The sequence below is a fragment of the Cuculus canorus genome, chromosome 7 (assembly GCF_017976375.1).
Source record: "Cuculus canorus isolate bCucCan1 chromosome 7, bCucCan1.pri, whole genome shotgun sequence".
NCBI classification, from domain to species: Eukaryota; Metazoa; Chordata; class Aves; order Cuculiformes; family Cuculidae; genus Cuculus; species Cuculus canorus.
In genome coordinates, this window is record NC_071407.1 from 19,829,253 (window position 1) to 19,844,034 (window position 14,782).

At 37.7% G+C, this 14,782-nt stretch overlaps 1 protein-coding gene across 6 annotated transcripts in view; it reads left to right on the top strand.

The window, feature by feature from the left end:
* The window catches only part of ZFAND4 (zinc finger AN1-type containing 4), a 30,871-nt gene that overhangs the window by 6,366 nt on the left and 9,723 nt on the right, over positions 1 to 14,782 (top strand). For 3 of the 6 annotated variants that reach the window (XM_054071798.1, XM_054071797.1, XM_054071796.1), the window contains exons 3-9: positions 3,338 to 3,413; positions 3,504 to 3,571; positions 4,091 to 4,277; positions 8,237 to 8,384; positions 9,202 to 10,377; positions 10,982 to 11,036; positions 12,916 to 13,033. In XM_054071798.1, the coding sequence (XP_053927773.1) occupies positions 3,338 to 3,413; positions 3,504 to 3,571; positions 4,091 to 4,277; positions 8,237 to 8,384; positions 9,202 to 10,377; positions 10,982 to 11,036; positions 12,916 to 13,033 (1,828 nt within the window). Of the gene's footprint in view, positions 1 to 3,337; positions 3,414 to 3,503; positions 3,572 to 4,090; positions 4,278 to 8,236; positions 8,385 to 9,201; positions 10,378 to 10,981; positions 11,037 to 12,607; positions 12,739 to 12,915; positions 13,034 to 14,782 lie in introns of those variants that run through there. The other 3 variants (XR_008450713.1, XR_008450714.1, XM_054071799.1) reach the window with 3 other exon arrangements.

The following is a 14,782-nucleotide window of genomic DNA, read 5'->3' on the forward strand; positions in this document are numbered from 1 at the left end:
CAAGTGTAAAGAGTTTTTAGCAGAACCAGTCTTGCTTGTTTTCTGTCTACTGCTTTCTGTTATGTCTCCCGTTTGCTTGGTCGTTTTCCTTTTTACTGTGCTGATAGAGACTAGAAGTTCATGAAACATTTTTTTAAGTTTATCCCTTGCCTGGGCTGGGAGCTCATTCCTGCAAATGCAAGTTTGTGCCCAGATCGGATGTTTAAAGCTGTTTCTGGAAGGTATAAACAAGATCATTGTTGTCAGGAAATTTGTGGGCCTGTATTCAGTTACTTGTGACTCTTTTGTCAGGCCCTAGGATAAAGAGGAGGTCAGTACTGATCACTATTTACATGTAGCTTACTGACATGCAAATAAAAGCTGGGTGGGTTGACAGTTATGAAAATGGTCCTGCTGCTGTGAGCTGTGAACCTTTGCATTTCTTCCTTAATGTAGCTAGTTTGTGGGGAAACGGAGACTATCAGCCCAGCCTCTCTGTAAGTGGGAACAAAAAGTAAACATTTAAGAAATTCTACAGCAAGTGCAACATTTGATAAAAGATGAGTACACTGTTTGAACTTTGATATGTTTGTGGTGGTTTTCATAATCTACCTGCAACATAAAATGAAGTTTTTTCTGAAATCTACAGGGCTTATTTTCTGGGTCTTGACCACATCAGTTTCTCTGGTGGGCCTACTTAGTGTGCCAGAAAGAAGAGGGAAGCTTAAGGCTGTACCAGATATGCTGATTCAGAGACAGGATAGAGTACCTACTTCTCCATGCTGTCTCCCCCCTCCCTCCAGTCTCATTTAGTGGGTCAGATTGTCAGCACGTCTGCAGACGTTTCAATGGACAATCTGAGGACTCTTCTGTCCTCCTATAGCATCACCTGGCTAGGCCACTTGCATTTGAGCACTGAGATGTAGCTTGTTGTCCTACTTCCCTCTCTATACCAATATAGAGCAGGCCAGAGAGATAGTCATGTGCTGCTTAGGGAGATGGGGATAGTAAATGTGTACCTTGCTGTTCTCATTGTTGCTGCGAATGTTACGGTGCTTATCCCATGTTGACTCAAGAAACTCTTACCATAATCTAGAAGAGGGAAAGCTGATGTGCATTTTCTTGCACCTGAACCTATAAAGCACATAGCAGTTTTCCATGTGTAAATACGGAATTCTTAGAAAGCAGCATAAAAGGGAATTAGTAATAAAGACTTGACTGTTTCCCATTACAGCGTAGTATAGATGTTTCATCTGTTCACTTCATCAAAATTACATGGTCATTGTTAGATGAACAAAAATATGTTTCACTGCAGCACTGCCAGTTACAAGCCAGCCTTCTTAACAAATGCTCTCTCAGTTTACCAAAGTAATTGGAAATTGCTCCTTGGAGGCTGCCGAAACCATAACAAATACAGACAGTAACGCTGTTTGTAATCAGAAGACTGCAAAACAATGCAGAAAACTTCACTGTAGACTTGCTGGCTGTTGCCAAGTTTTTCTTGTTTTGCTTGCACTGTAGACTTGAAGCATAATCAATAACCAGTTATTAAATACCTGGTAGTGTAGCAGCAATCATGTTAGTCTACTATGTGGATATATTCTCCTCATAAATCTCCTGTGAACTTCGGAGGATACAAGATTTGTGTTAAGTGCTGCCTGAGTGAAGGAAAGTTGTGTTGGTAATTCATAAAAGATGATGTAGATGTGAGGTGTCGTGAGAAAAGGAAATTGTCATCTTCTCTAAAACTTAAATAATAATGACAGTTGCCTGCAGTTCCTCTTCTGCACAGGGTTGTCCTCTTAACAGGTATCCTACTCACCCGTTGAATCTGCTTGGGCTTATATGGTCCCCTAATCTTCCTTGCTGGTGGTAAGTGTTGGTAGCTTTGTTCCCTTCCTTCAGTTAGGAAGGGGCTACTTTAACTGACCTTTTGCCACAGCTTGCCAAGCACTCTTGCAAACATTGAGAAGCTGAGATATTTTCGGAAACCACCTGGAAGACACTGATCTTTGTGTTCCTGTCTTGCTAGATTATTTTGGGAAGTCTTACTATATATGCAGCATTGCTACTTGCATCTGCTTTTAAGTATCTGAACACACAATGAATAGAAGATAAAGTTTCTTTAGTGTAACCTTTTGGACAATAGCTTTTGCTGCTTAGCCTGTGGAGTAGTTTTTAGGCCCTTCTGCACATGTAGTTCTTGGCCTCTGTAGGTTTTCAATTACAATTTGTCAGGAATGCACAGTGAGATCTTAATTACCTGGATTACACTAGACAAATTGAACAACAGTACTTCCTCTTGATGCCAAAGGGGAGACTTTTTTTCAAAGGCCAAAAAGACAGCTTTTCATCTTCCTATTAGTCTTTTGTGTGTGTGTGATCAGAGATGTCTCATCCTTTCATCACTGTTCTGGTTCGTACAGTTGAAATTTGGAAAGTGGCAACATTCTAGTGATAATGTGTGAAGACTTTGGGTTGTACCATCTCATGTTTATTATCTTTAATGTGTATTACATCTGTATCTAAATGAGTTGACTATGCAGGCAAAAAGAAACAAGATAATCATTGTGTAGAATATGGACTTTTAATAAGGAACAAATATTCAATTTTCTTACTTCCTTTTAACAAAATATAATTAACCAAATCTGTCCCAGAACTTGAGCTGAAAATTAATATTAGCGGGTATAAGTAATAAAGTGTTCCGATATCCTGAAAGAATACCCACAATAAAATAGAAGTGTTTGTACTACAAAGTTCGACTGAGGTACTATATTGTACATGTGAACTTGCGGGTTCCAAACCAAGCAGTGATAAAAGCACATTTACAGTCATTGCCACTGTAACAAAGCTGCCATTAGTTACCTTAATGCAACCTTGTCTTTACTGTGAATAATACAGAATATCAGTCTGTGATTATTCAGTAGTTCTGTAGTTAGAAGTTTTATCCAGTGCTTTCCTGTCTGTAGACATAAAGCCCTGAGGTACACATGACAGGGAAAAAACCCTCGTCTGATGACCAGAAAAGAACAAGTATTCAATAAGTTTGAAGCAAATGAATACTTCTGCAGACCCCTTCTTGAGCCCAAAGATCGAATTCCATGTGTGAGCACAAGCCTGATGAAAATCTTTTCTTTATTCTTAATAACTATTTGGGAGGTTGGTTATCACGATAGTTATCGTTACTGCAGGCTGCTCGAGTGCCTGTCTTTGCCCTGCGTTCTTTTGTCGTTGTCCTGTGATCCCCTTTCTTGCTTCACTTGCATTACACCCTCATTCTTCCAAAAGCAAAAATGCCCAAAAACCCTCCCACCAAGCTCCAATTTTAATACTCTTTGTTTTATTTTGTTTTGTTTAGGTATTCCTGTATCTCAGCAGCACTTAATTTGGAATAATACAGAACTGAAGGATGACTGTTGTTTGAATGACTATAAGTAAGTATAGAATAAAATTGCAGTAAGTTGAATGATTATTAGCATAAACTGTAGAGAATGTTACAAAACTTTATTTATTGTTATTTACAGCATTTCAGAAGGCTGCACACTGAAGTTAGTTCTGGCTATGCGAGGTGGACCTATTAATACTAGAAGAGGTACGTGTTCACGCTGTTAGAAAATAGTGGTTTTCATGCAACATCTTGTAACTGTAAACAGCTTCTCTGAGTTAAGCATTTTACACAAGCCAACTTCTCAATTAATTCGAAAAATACTTGACAAAAGCAAAGAAGCTTTTTTCATTTTTTCTTCCTTAGTGTACCAAGTGCACCGTCCTTTTATTCCCCTTAGTTTAACAAGTATCTTTGTATGTGTAGTCATCAAGTCTTAAAATCAGCAATTCTTCACTTGCAGAAAAAAGGATACTGTATTGTCATTATAGAGATAGCTTTAAAAATATGATTAGTAAGAATTAGATATTGGTGTAGTCTGATGATAAGCATGGTTAGGTGGATCATCTGTAAAGGAATGAAAATTAACAAATTTCCTTAATCTTCACTTGGAAAACACTCATCTTCTAGGGTGAGAATTCCCATTATAAACTGAGCTGAGCCCTTAAAGGTGATCAAAACAACAATAATAATAATTTTGTTTTATTCTGTTTTTTCTCTTTGTAGTTCCTGTGGAAGACCCTATCAGGGAAATGGCTGAATATATGGATCCTATTAGAGATGAGATATGGGAGAAAGGGTCATCCAACAAACAGGTTACTTTCTTAGTATATCGAGAAGGAGATCAGTTGAATTTCTTCCGTGTGGTAGACCGGGGAGATGGCACTTTAACACCATTATCTGAATCTTTGAGGTAAAGTTGTTTTTAATCTTTATATTATTCTTCAAAAGAGTAATGCTGTGGAATTTTGGGCTTTATTTGTTGACTTTAACAAAAGAATATTTGGAATATGTCTGCAGTATTGCAAGAGTTGTCTCCTAAGGGCTACTAACATGCTGTAAAGCTGACCTTGTGCTTGACACAATTCTGAACATTCCATCCCTTTCTAAAAGGGAATATTTCACAGGAGAGTCAATCTGGCAATGAAGTTATTAAAAAACCCTTTTATTAAGTACTTTCTGTTGCATCTTAAGGCATTTGTTTAGTTTTATAAACATTTCTCTGTTCACAGCATAAACTTTCTTTTCTGTATGGACATGACTTGACCCAATGCTTAGTCAGGAAGTGGTTAGATTTGCAGTGCAAAATCCTGAGAAGGTTTGTCTGAAGTTTTTAGAGAAGCTGAGTGGGGGGGGGGGGTGGGTGTGAATATACTGAAATAATTACCAATATAGCTAGCCTTTGGACATAACTAGATGTCAGGTTAGCTACTGTTGAGATACCAAACTTGTCTTAATCACTGTCACAGAATCAAAGTACTGTTATCATCAGAACAGCAAGTATGTCTCATAAGCTACTGTATTGTAGTGAACAGATTAGTGGTCTTTTTCTTAAAGCTAGTAAAATTGATAATACCTACTAAAAATTATTAGACTGTCTTTATACTTTCAGTAAGTTGAGGGGTTTTTTATCCCCTGAAGAACTTCATATATGTACAACTGCAAGGGAAGGAGTCCCTGCTGTTGTGACTGAGCTGCATTTTCTCCAAGGCTAAGCCTTGCACTGTTCTAAGTAACTATTCTTGTTTGCAAAGTGGAAGGAATAGCTTCGTACTGGCTTTGTGTTCAGTGTGATTCAGTGGGTTAAGAGTGATGTTACTCTTACGAAATTTTATAAGAGGTCTGTATTTAGAAACTACAGTCTGGATGAAATATGAAGGTTGAATTCCCACATAGTTATACACAGCAAAAAGAGCTAGTGTTTGATATACAATTACTGTAGGGAAGGAAGAGGAAAGATGCAAAGATGTTGGATCTGTAACCTTACCTTTCAGCACTTGCGCTCTTTTTCAGTAAATAGCCAGATATGGTATTGTGTGTAGATCCGAAATGGGTAAAACCACCTTCATCAGTCAGGACTGAGAACCTTGCTGCTGCATTTGCGTAGACGCACTTCGGGAAAGAGGAGCAGACAGGTGTAATCTGTTCTTACTGATACCCTACCTATAGCCAAATTGTTTCCTTTTACCTTTTAAGTCCAAAGAACATCCAAAGCATTCCAAAGAGCTAGGACTGTGGATGCTCTGCTGTGAGCTGATGCAAGAAGTTGTTATAAAGAACTTGAATTTTCATTTTTCACTACAGTGGGCTCCCTGGTGTCTGCCTACATGTTCAAATTCTTTTGTATGTGATGGCTTCTCTGCCCTATTTAAAATTAGCATGGACAATTATCTGAAATTCATAGTACTTCTCAATGAGGTAAATTTTGTGTATAGATTAAGTAGTAATTTAGTTGAGATTTGACTAAATATAGCAAACTGGGGGAATAAACCACACCCATTTGGCTTTAACAAGGTGTCTTGGTAAGCCTTTCAAACTACAACAGCACGTGTAAAAGTCAAATATATTATGCTTAAGAAATGTGCTGTGACTGGTCAAATGATCCAGTTAGGTTGGAAGCCACTCAAGCTGAAAACATTCAGTTGTTTCTCTTCCTCTATGTTTTCTATGGGAGTTTGTTGTCTTTTTCTACTAAGACAGGCAGTAATTTTTGGGGGGTTCTAATTTTTTAATTTGTTATTATGGTTGAGTCAGGCTTTGTGGGAAATGAGAAAAGTAGCAAAGGGAAAAGAGAATGGAAATGTATCAGACCTTTTCATTTGATCTTTATAGAGGAAGGCTGTGGATCACTGACTACTAGTGTTTTCCACACTGACGGCTTAACATGTTTATATACGTGGGGATACTGGTGACTGAGTGTTTTGAGGCAATTATCAGCCTTTCTCACATTACTTATGTATGGAGCAGAGCTTAGTGACTGGTGTTTAGAAATGAGGCATTGGGTTAGGTTTTCTTTTGTAGTTCTGCAGATCATTTTATTTGTGGTTAGACTAATGCTTGAAACTTAACAAGGTGTAAATACATATAATGACTATTGTCTCTGGATTAAAAGAAAATTGTTGAAGCTGTGGTAGAGGACTGGCTGGCACTGGTGTCAAAAGAGTTGTAGCATGCTACTGATAATTTTTGAGGTGTGCATTTTACAAGCAAGATCTCAGGGACATTGACACCTATGGACAAAGTAAGTTTGACATTTACTCATTGGAAAATGGACTAAAGGAATCATCAAGAACAAAGCTCTATCTAACTTTTGTAATTTTATAATCACAGTAAGCCAAAAAATCCTTTTGTTACTCCTTTTTTAAGTGTTTTAGGCTACTATTTAGCCAGAAAGTGCAAGAAAAAGGATAACAATTCTTTTTGCATTAAAATGAACAAACAAAAGAAAGCCAAACAAAACCCAACCAAACATGAGAGAGAAGACTTTTCTTTCAATCCTTACCTTGAAGGAAGGGAAGTTCAAAGAATTTTCTTGAGTTAGTGACTTAAGTCTTTGCAGAGTTAAAATTTTGAAATGATTTTTTAGTGCTGAATCTTTACCGAGAGAGGTATGCAAGATGCATGCTGACTGTGCCCGTGTGTAGCTGTTCAGGTTTTGGTAAGAAATGAATGAACTGTCTTGTTGACTTTTGCTTTGGATTTGCTGCTGTGTTGCTTTTAAAGATCTGTCTCCAAGTTGTGCTACTTACAGAATTTTGCTACATTTTAGGAAATACTGTCTCTTGACAAAGGGCAGCAGAATATTTCTCAAAATCTGGTAAGATGACAGCTCTAATTACCAAAAATTTTTTTTAGATGCTGTCTTTCTCACGACCTGTAGTTCTTCCTTGGTTTCTTTTGGAGAGCAGAAACAGGTCTACTAAGGTCTACTACTTAGGTCTACTAAGACATTTGCATGAACACAGGGGAGCTACAAAGTTGTCACTGTTTTTAGATGCCGACAGCCTAATGGAACTCTTTAAAATTGTACTGTATACAATGTTGAAAATGCATCAATCTATAATGAATTGGGCATTCCTGATGGTTCTTTCAATTCACTGTCAACTGCTGGATGTGCATTACTGTTAATGCTTCACTGCTTCACAGGAAAAACAAGTCAGATACTGCTTTGAAACATTGAGGTTTTGCATTCTGTTAGAATACAGAATGGCAAAAGGCAATGTGATGCTATAAATTTCCAGTGACTACTGAGTTAAAATATTTTGTCTTGGGACTAGCAATTCTAATCTGTTTATTTTTTTCCAAATGTGAGACTCTTTGGAAACCTAAACTGATCCTTTTTTATTTTTTTGTTTTTATTTTGAAAAGGAGAAATAGAATATCACATCCACATGGGTGACCCCTCCATTTCCATTTATGGTGAGAACACCCCTCAGGATGGATAGAAATTTGGACTTTCCTTCCATGCCAGTGTCTGATTAATTGGAAAACTGATCAGCTTGTTGTCTGAGTCACACAGTTAACAGCTTTGGCCATACCTTCAGGAGACATATGTGGAACTGGATATCCCCTCTGTGGGGAAAATATATAGTGAGTGTGAACCAACTGTATATGGTATAACAGCTTCCCAGAAGCGTGGCTGTGTTCAGATTGCAGCAGCATCGTTTGGTGTGAGCATCTTATAAGGAACGCTTATGTGCTAAAATAAATGGATTTGAAATATCTTTGCATATGGTTTTACATAATGATTTGTCAACAGATCAACTACGGATATGACTTTCTAGTTGTGAGAATACTCTACATTACTCTACATTGAAAACATACTTGAGTTATTTGATTAGAGGGTGAACACAAACTTTCTGTTGTTTTCAGTGGTAATTCAGTTTATAATTTATATGCTGACGATGAAGATGAGACAGAGGCATCACCTTCTGGCCAACAGATTATTGAGAATTCAATTACTATGAATAAAATGAAACTGCTCAAGGCAAAGATGGAGAACATGAATCTGAGTAAAAAGGTGAAGTTGTGATTTCAGTTTTTCTATCCTAAAATGGGTTGCATTTTACTAGTGCTGGGTTTTCTGAAAAGTGGTTGGATACTTTGCTGTCTTGGGAAGTGAAGTGATCAAGGATACATGGTTTGTTATCTGTTGTTTAAGTAAATGCTGCTGTATAAATGTTATGCTGTGGGGCACTGGCTCTACTTGGGTCTGCCTGTCTACATTTAAAGAATTCACTGCTCGTCCTGGATTTATTTGTATGGGTGACTTTGTTGATGTGTGGTGGGTTTTTGTTTATTTTTTTTTTTTGCTTCTGATACTTGTGAGTAGTGTTGTTTTGCAGTACTGCTCTGGTAGAAATCAATGTTTCTTTTAAGTTCTTAAGTTTCTACACTTAAGAAACACTGTCACTGAAAAAGCTCTAAAGTTAAATACCAGAATGACGTTTCCTAGAAGATAAAATATTATATTGGTGTTCGTGTCTGTCTAGGTTATCTAGCTGTAAAATGAAGATGATATACTTTCTTTCATTGTTCATCTTGGTTGAACACTACACTCTTCTGGATAACTTTGGCGCTGTGGCTTCCCTTTTCTATTCCTCTGACACGTTACCTATTTACTAAAAAGCCTCTTATGATTATGATCTTTGACTTTTATTATTCAGCTGTTGGGGTGAAGTTTTGATGGCTAGTAACAAGTAAGAGAGTAAAAAGAATGATTTGGTGCTTTCTGGCTTTACCCTGCCTGAATTCATGTGAATATGATCTCAGTCAGATTTTTGAATGCAACCATAATTCAAATAATTGTTGTATGTGGGTTCTGTTTTTTTTAATAGCCTAAGAAAACTGTCAAGGTGAAACCTCGTCCTCCAGTGGCTCCTCGACCATCTGGTGGCTCAGTGGCTGCTGCTCGTCACCGTTTTTTACGAGTGCTCCCCCATATCGGACAGTCCTGTCTACCTCCTCCTGGGAATTCATATCCCTCAGAGTCTTCCCAAAACGCACTTTCAGCATTGACTACTTTGGCCACTGCTGGTAGAACAATGCCATCTACAACGACTGACTTTCTTAATGAAGATGACACTTGGCAGAGCAACTCTTGGTCTCAGTCAGTTAGTAGCATCAGGTTACCACCGAAAATATCTCGTGTCGAACTAGAAAATGCAAAACTACCTACAAGTAGCATTCTGACTCCTGTTTCATCTCTGCCTGCAAATTCAGAAAAAACATCTGAAAATGTGACCTCAGCAAGTGAGGAGGACCCTGTTTTGTTTCCAAATCTAGCAAATATAGAACTGTATGGAACAGAAGAAAAACTTCTACCTGAAACAGATGCTTTTGCTTTGTTAACAGAGACAAGCACCACTGATAGTGAGATATATGACATAGGAAAGGTAAACCCAGAACTGGAACTGTCTGATGGAGATGAAGAATCTAAGGTTGTAGAACAGCGTAGAAAACCTGTTAGCAAAGTGCTGAGCACTGCAGCAATGGGGGCTGGTCTTCTCAGTACTCGTGAATTAAGTCCTCAGAAAAATCTGCTTTTGTCACCTCTACGGTATTCAGCACAAGTGGCACGTCACAGTTCTCTGAAACCACAAACACAACCCAAATGCTTTGAGGCTGGTAACTTGAGATCTACAGCCTCCCCAAACGTGCTTCGATCGCTGGAAGTCCGTAGTATAGCAGACTCCTCATTTTCTAGGACTACTAGATTTCGTAGCGTCAAGGTAGAGTCACTTGGCAAAAGACCTGATTTAATTTCTAAAGCAGAGGCTAGGGACATCACAGATGTGGCTCACAAGGCATCCAAAGAACCTGTGAGTTCTGGAAGTAGCTTAGGATTTCTAGCTTCGCTGGCCCGAAGCACAAACAGGGAAAGTTTACAGAGTTCCTGTGGGACAGGCAGATTTCGGACTTCTGGTATTGCACTACCTACAAACCTGCAGCATTTTCAGGAAGAAAGCATTAGGAAAACTGCTCCTCCAAGTGAAGCTGCTGAATATATTCTAGTGAGTACTAATGCTTCTACAGAAATTGAACTTCTCCTGTCTTTTCTGGTACTGGTATTATAAAAACTGATGAAAAATGACAGCAGATGGGGAGGGGGAGGTATGCTTAAATCATTGATAGTCTTTAAACCATTTCCTGAATTCCTGTTGGAATCTTAATTGCCTGTTTATCTAAATGGGTCTCAGAAGTAATTTTTCATAAAAATGGAAGTGTATTTTCAGTTCACAACTGAAATTATTAGTTACTGTAATATTAGAATTACAAGTGTCTGTGTTTGAAATGTCATCTGACTTATGTCAGCTGCTTACTAATTGTTATTTATTCCAAAGTTGGCCCTGTGACTGGCACCATATGTGCCTACCTTTAGATCTCTAATGTAATTTGTTGTTTTGGTGTGTTGTGAAGTATGGGGAGACTATCTAATAGTCATTTTGAATAAGGCTTTATATTGCGGAATTTTAATTTTGTGTGCAGAAGTCATCTTGGACTCTTCATAGGTACGTTTATTGATAAAACATTGATTTCAAAGAAGCTGATACCAGGCTGCCTAACTTTTAATTTCCATCTGCTAGTAATTTCCTTGTGGAAATTCTTTTTTTTTAGTCTGCGCATGGGCTTGGAATGAATGGAAGTATTGCAGCTGTAGGGAAAAGAGTAGGTAAGTAATGTGACTTAAATGATAATTGAAGATGACTCTAATTTTTCCTGATATATCACATATATAGAGGACAAAAATCATCTTTGTAAGGCATATTTGTTATGCCTAAATATTAATTTCTTGTGTGATTAATTCTCTTGGGAGGAATGGAATTGTCTAGATTAGTATTTCTAAAACTGTTAAGGCAGTGAGCTAAAGACTCGCAGCACAATTAACTTTTCTTCTTCACATCTTTGTCGTTCAGTTTGCAAGTTTTCTTTCTGTATGACCTTAGGAAAAAAGAGGAAGGCGTGTATTCCAGGATTTTAGATGTAGTGAATGAACTAGAAGATAGATCTTCAAACAGCAGCTGCAACAGGACAAGTGATGTAATATTAAAGATGTGGGAGCAAAAGCTGCTAAAATAGTGAATTGTGCCTTAGTTTCACAACTGCAGTGTAGCTTTGAATTGACAGTCAGTTAGTAAACAAGTCTGTCCTTACCTACTCCATGGTAGAACATGTGGTACCCTAATAGCCACATTGACATGGTGAGGAAGCCTACTATCATCTGTGTTATTTTGGAGAGAACTATGAATACATTCCTATGATGTCAGTCCTATTATGTCGGACAAAAGATTCCAGGCATCAGAAAGACAAAGTTGGTTTTGTCATGTCATGCAGGCTCTTAAGAGAGGTGTCTGGCTAAAGAGAGTGATCTGTTGTATAACTGGCTAAAGGACAGATTCAGTTTACCTGTGATTGCTGTAGGGACCATAAATGGGAAGACAGATAAATGTTTTTTTCTGTTTAAATGTGGTCTACAGGGAGAGCTGTCTTTAAACTTTGTCTTTTTCACAAACTGGGATAACTGATGCTTCTGAAATATTATGCTTTCAGATGATGAAGTTGATAGTGTGGACAGACATTGTTGCATCCAAGTTTCAGTGCTAGATAGCGATGGGATAGCATGGTTGGTAGTGATGACTGCAACGTGTAGTGACTGCTTGGTGTTACTATTGAACGTAGCCTGCTGTATCTCAGCCGGGAAATGACTGTTGGGATTGAGGTTATGCTGGACAAAAAGTACTTCTGAACTCATGAGGTCACTTTTTGCAAGCATCCTAATCATAAAGCAGTAGAAGCACTGAAAGAATGTTTGAGAGCATGTGTTGCTCACTTTCACCATATGGTAAATGCACATAAGCAAGTTGTGGATGAAGAGCTTTCTTCTACAGTGGGATGGAAGGTGCTTTGTCTTTACATGGTCTCTAGTTATAAAGCAGCAGCCACTAATTACAGGGCAAAAAGTCAAAACAAAGTATATTTTTTAGTACAGAAAATTTACAAACATCTATAAAGTGCCTTATGAAAACATCTAACTAAATAGAGGTCTGTAATCTAATAATGTACTTTCCTTGCAACTATGGAGTACCAGCAAGATTTTAAAATGTTTGAGCATTTATTTGACAAAATTGAGTTATTAGCTACTGGATATACTAAATACTAGGTACTTGAATGCCCAATTGTTTATTTGGAGAAACATTGTGTAGGGCTTTCCAATCAAATTATGTATTTTCATTTTGCATTCAGGAAGACCACTGGGAGATGTTTCTCGGTTTCTTCTGGAACTTCTTGCTTATGTGAATTTTTAATAGATGTTAAAATAATCGGTCGAAGTTCAGCATTGTGCTGCCTCTTTCAAAGTTGTTCGTGGACTTGAGGTGTGTTTTCTGTTTTGGCTTTGTATTTTTTTCGCTTCTGTTTAGGCTTTGAAGTTCAAACTTGAAGTATCCTAACAAATGCAGTATGAATCTGGGTTTCAAAAGATAGCATTTAACTAGTTCGTGATCAGGAATAAGTAAAATAAAATGTCTTTACTGTCTTTCTACCTTTGAAAGCAGGTGAAGCAACTCATCTTCCACCTGTGAATGGCTCAGTTCAAGCAAAAAAGAAAATTACAAAGCATTGCTTTCTTTGTGGCAAGAAAACTGGATTGGCAACCAGCTATGAATGCAGGTAGGCTGAGCATATAACCAACTGTTCTTTAAAACTGGTAGCTGGGTTAACCAGAAGGCTTCCTATGCTGAATAGTATTCCTTAAGCATAGCAAATCAAAAGAAGTTGCAATTCTCAGTTCAGCAAAAGCCCAGGAATTAAAATTCATGATTATTGTCTCTTCTGCTGCTGAGGTGTATGTTATTCTAGGAAAATGAAGAAATGCAAGGAATCAGAATGCAAGATATCGGGAAATAAATAGCATGATTACACGAAAAACCTACTATGACATTTTCTACGGTTATGAAGAGAACTTGCTATAGATCTGTGTTCTACAAAGTTTCTCAACAGAAATTGTTAACAACTTGAGGAAAAACTGGTTTTGTTACAGTTTTTCAGAAAATCTCCCTCAGATTTGGTCTTATTACAGCATATCTGCACAGTTTGAGAATTTATACATATTTGTATTTGACAGCATTTTGGTTTTACGTGTGTTTTGTTTCTGGTGAGATTTCAGTCACCATTGAGCATCTAGAGCATCTCAAAAGCAGAATGCCAGAGTGCGGTCCCCCAAACCATCACTTGCAGACAACACAATGACACCTGGTGATCACTGGAAATTTTAAAAAATCAAACGACCCTCCCTCCCTGATTTCTCTGTTGGTCTTGGTTCTCAGAGGATTGTTTCCCACAAGGGATTCTTTTCTCAGTATCATTTCATGTGAGATAGTCAAGATTGGGAACTGCTGCACTGAATGCTGTTCATGTTCATGCCAGTCAACAGCAAAATTGAGGACTTCTTACATTGGGCAATTGTTTTGCAGAGTTCCAGGGTGAGGAACTGCCTCCTTGCTGCCTCTTCAGTCTTGAATTTGAAACAGTTTTGGACATTGTACACTTTCCTGCTGAGGAAATAGATGCAAGCTCTTCTGGAAGTAACTAGGGCACTTGCTTCGGTTTAAAAATGAAGCACAGAAAAAGGAGGAAAGTTGCACATCTCCGAGAATAGCATTCATTCTAGTTTCAAAAGGAGTAACCATATCAGCATTTACTAGAATGGAACATGAACCAAATAGAGAATGCAGTTATTTGAGAGAACTAGTCATTACAGGACCAAAAACCACAGAAAAGCAAGTTTATTACCAGGAACACACAGCCTCAGGAACAGCTGCATAGCTTATTATAAACCTAGATAGAGGATTACAGTGTAATAATGAAACAGTAAGTTGGATGACTAATGCTTAATCGATTTCAAAAGAATGCCATTGTTCTACTGTCAAGAAGCAACTTTATCAAATAATCAGACAACAAGATGCTAATAACAATCTCCACTTAAAGCACTTGTTCGACTCATATGCAACACCCAGAGTGTGCTTTCTTCTTGTTAGGAGACTTAGCTGCCGAGATGTCAAGTTTGAAGGCAAAAATCATAATCTTAACTCATTGAAACTGCAACTGATATTAGAAAGATGCATCTTTATCTGGTCATATAGGAAGTCACGTTCCCTATAGTTAGTCTGTCTGATGTCTTTATAGCTGACTAAATCTGTATTTATTAATCTCACATGACTAATTTGAGTATATCATGCAGAAGTTGTACTGAACTAAACATCTGTTTTGGTAGTCTGAAAGATGTGGTGGTTTTAAATTGAAACACATTATGTGGATTTCACTTGATGCCATTATTTTAGTTGCATGGTTTTTTTGTCTGCTGAATTCTACCAACTGATGATGCATGAGGTCTTTAAAAAGAAATAATATAAATCAAAA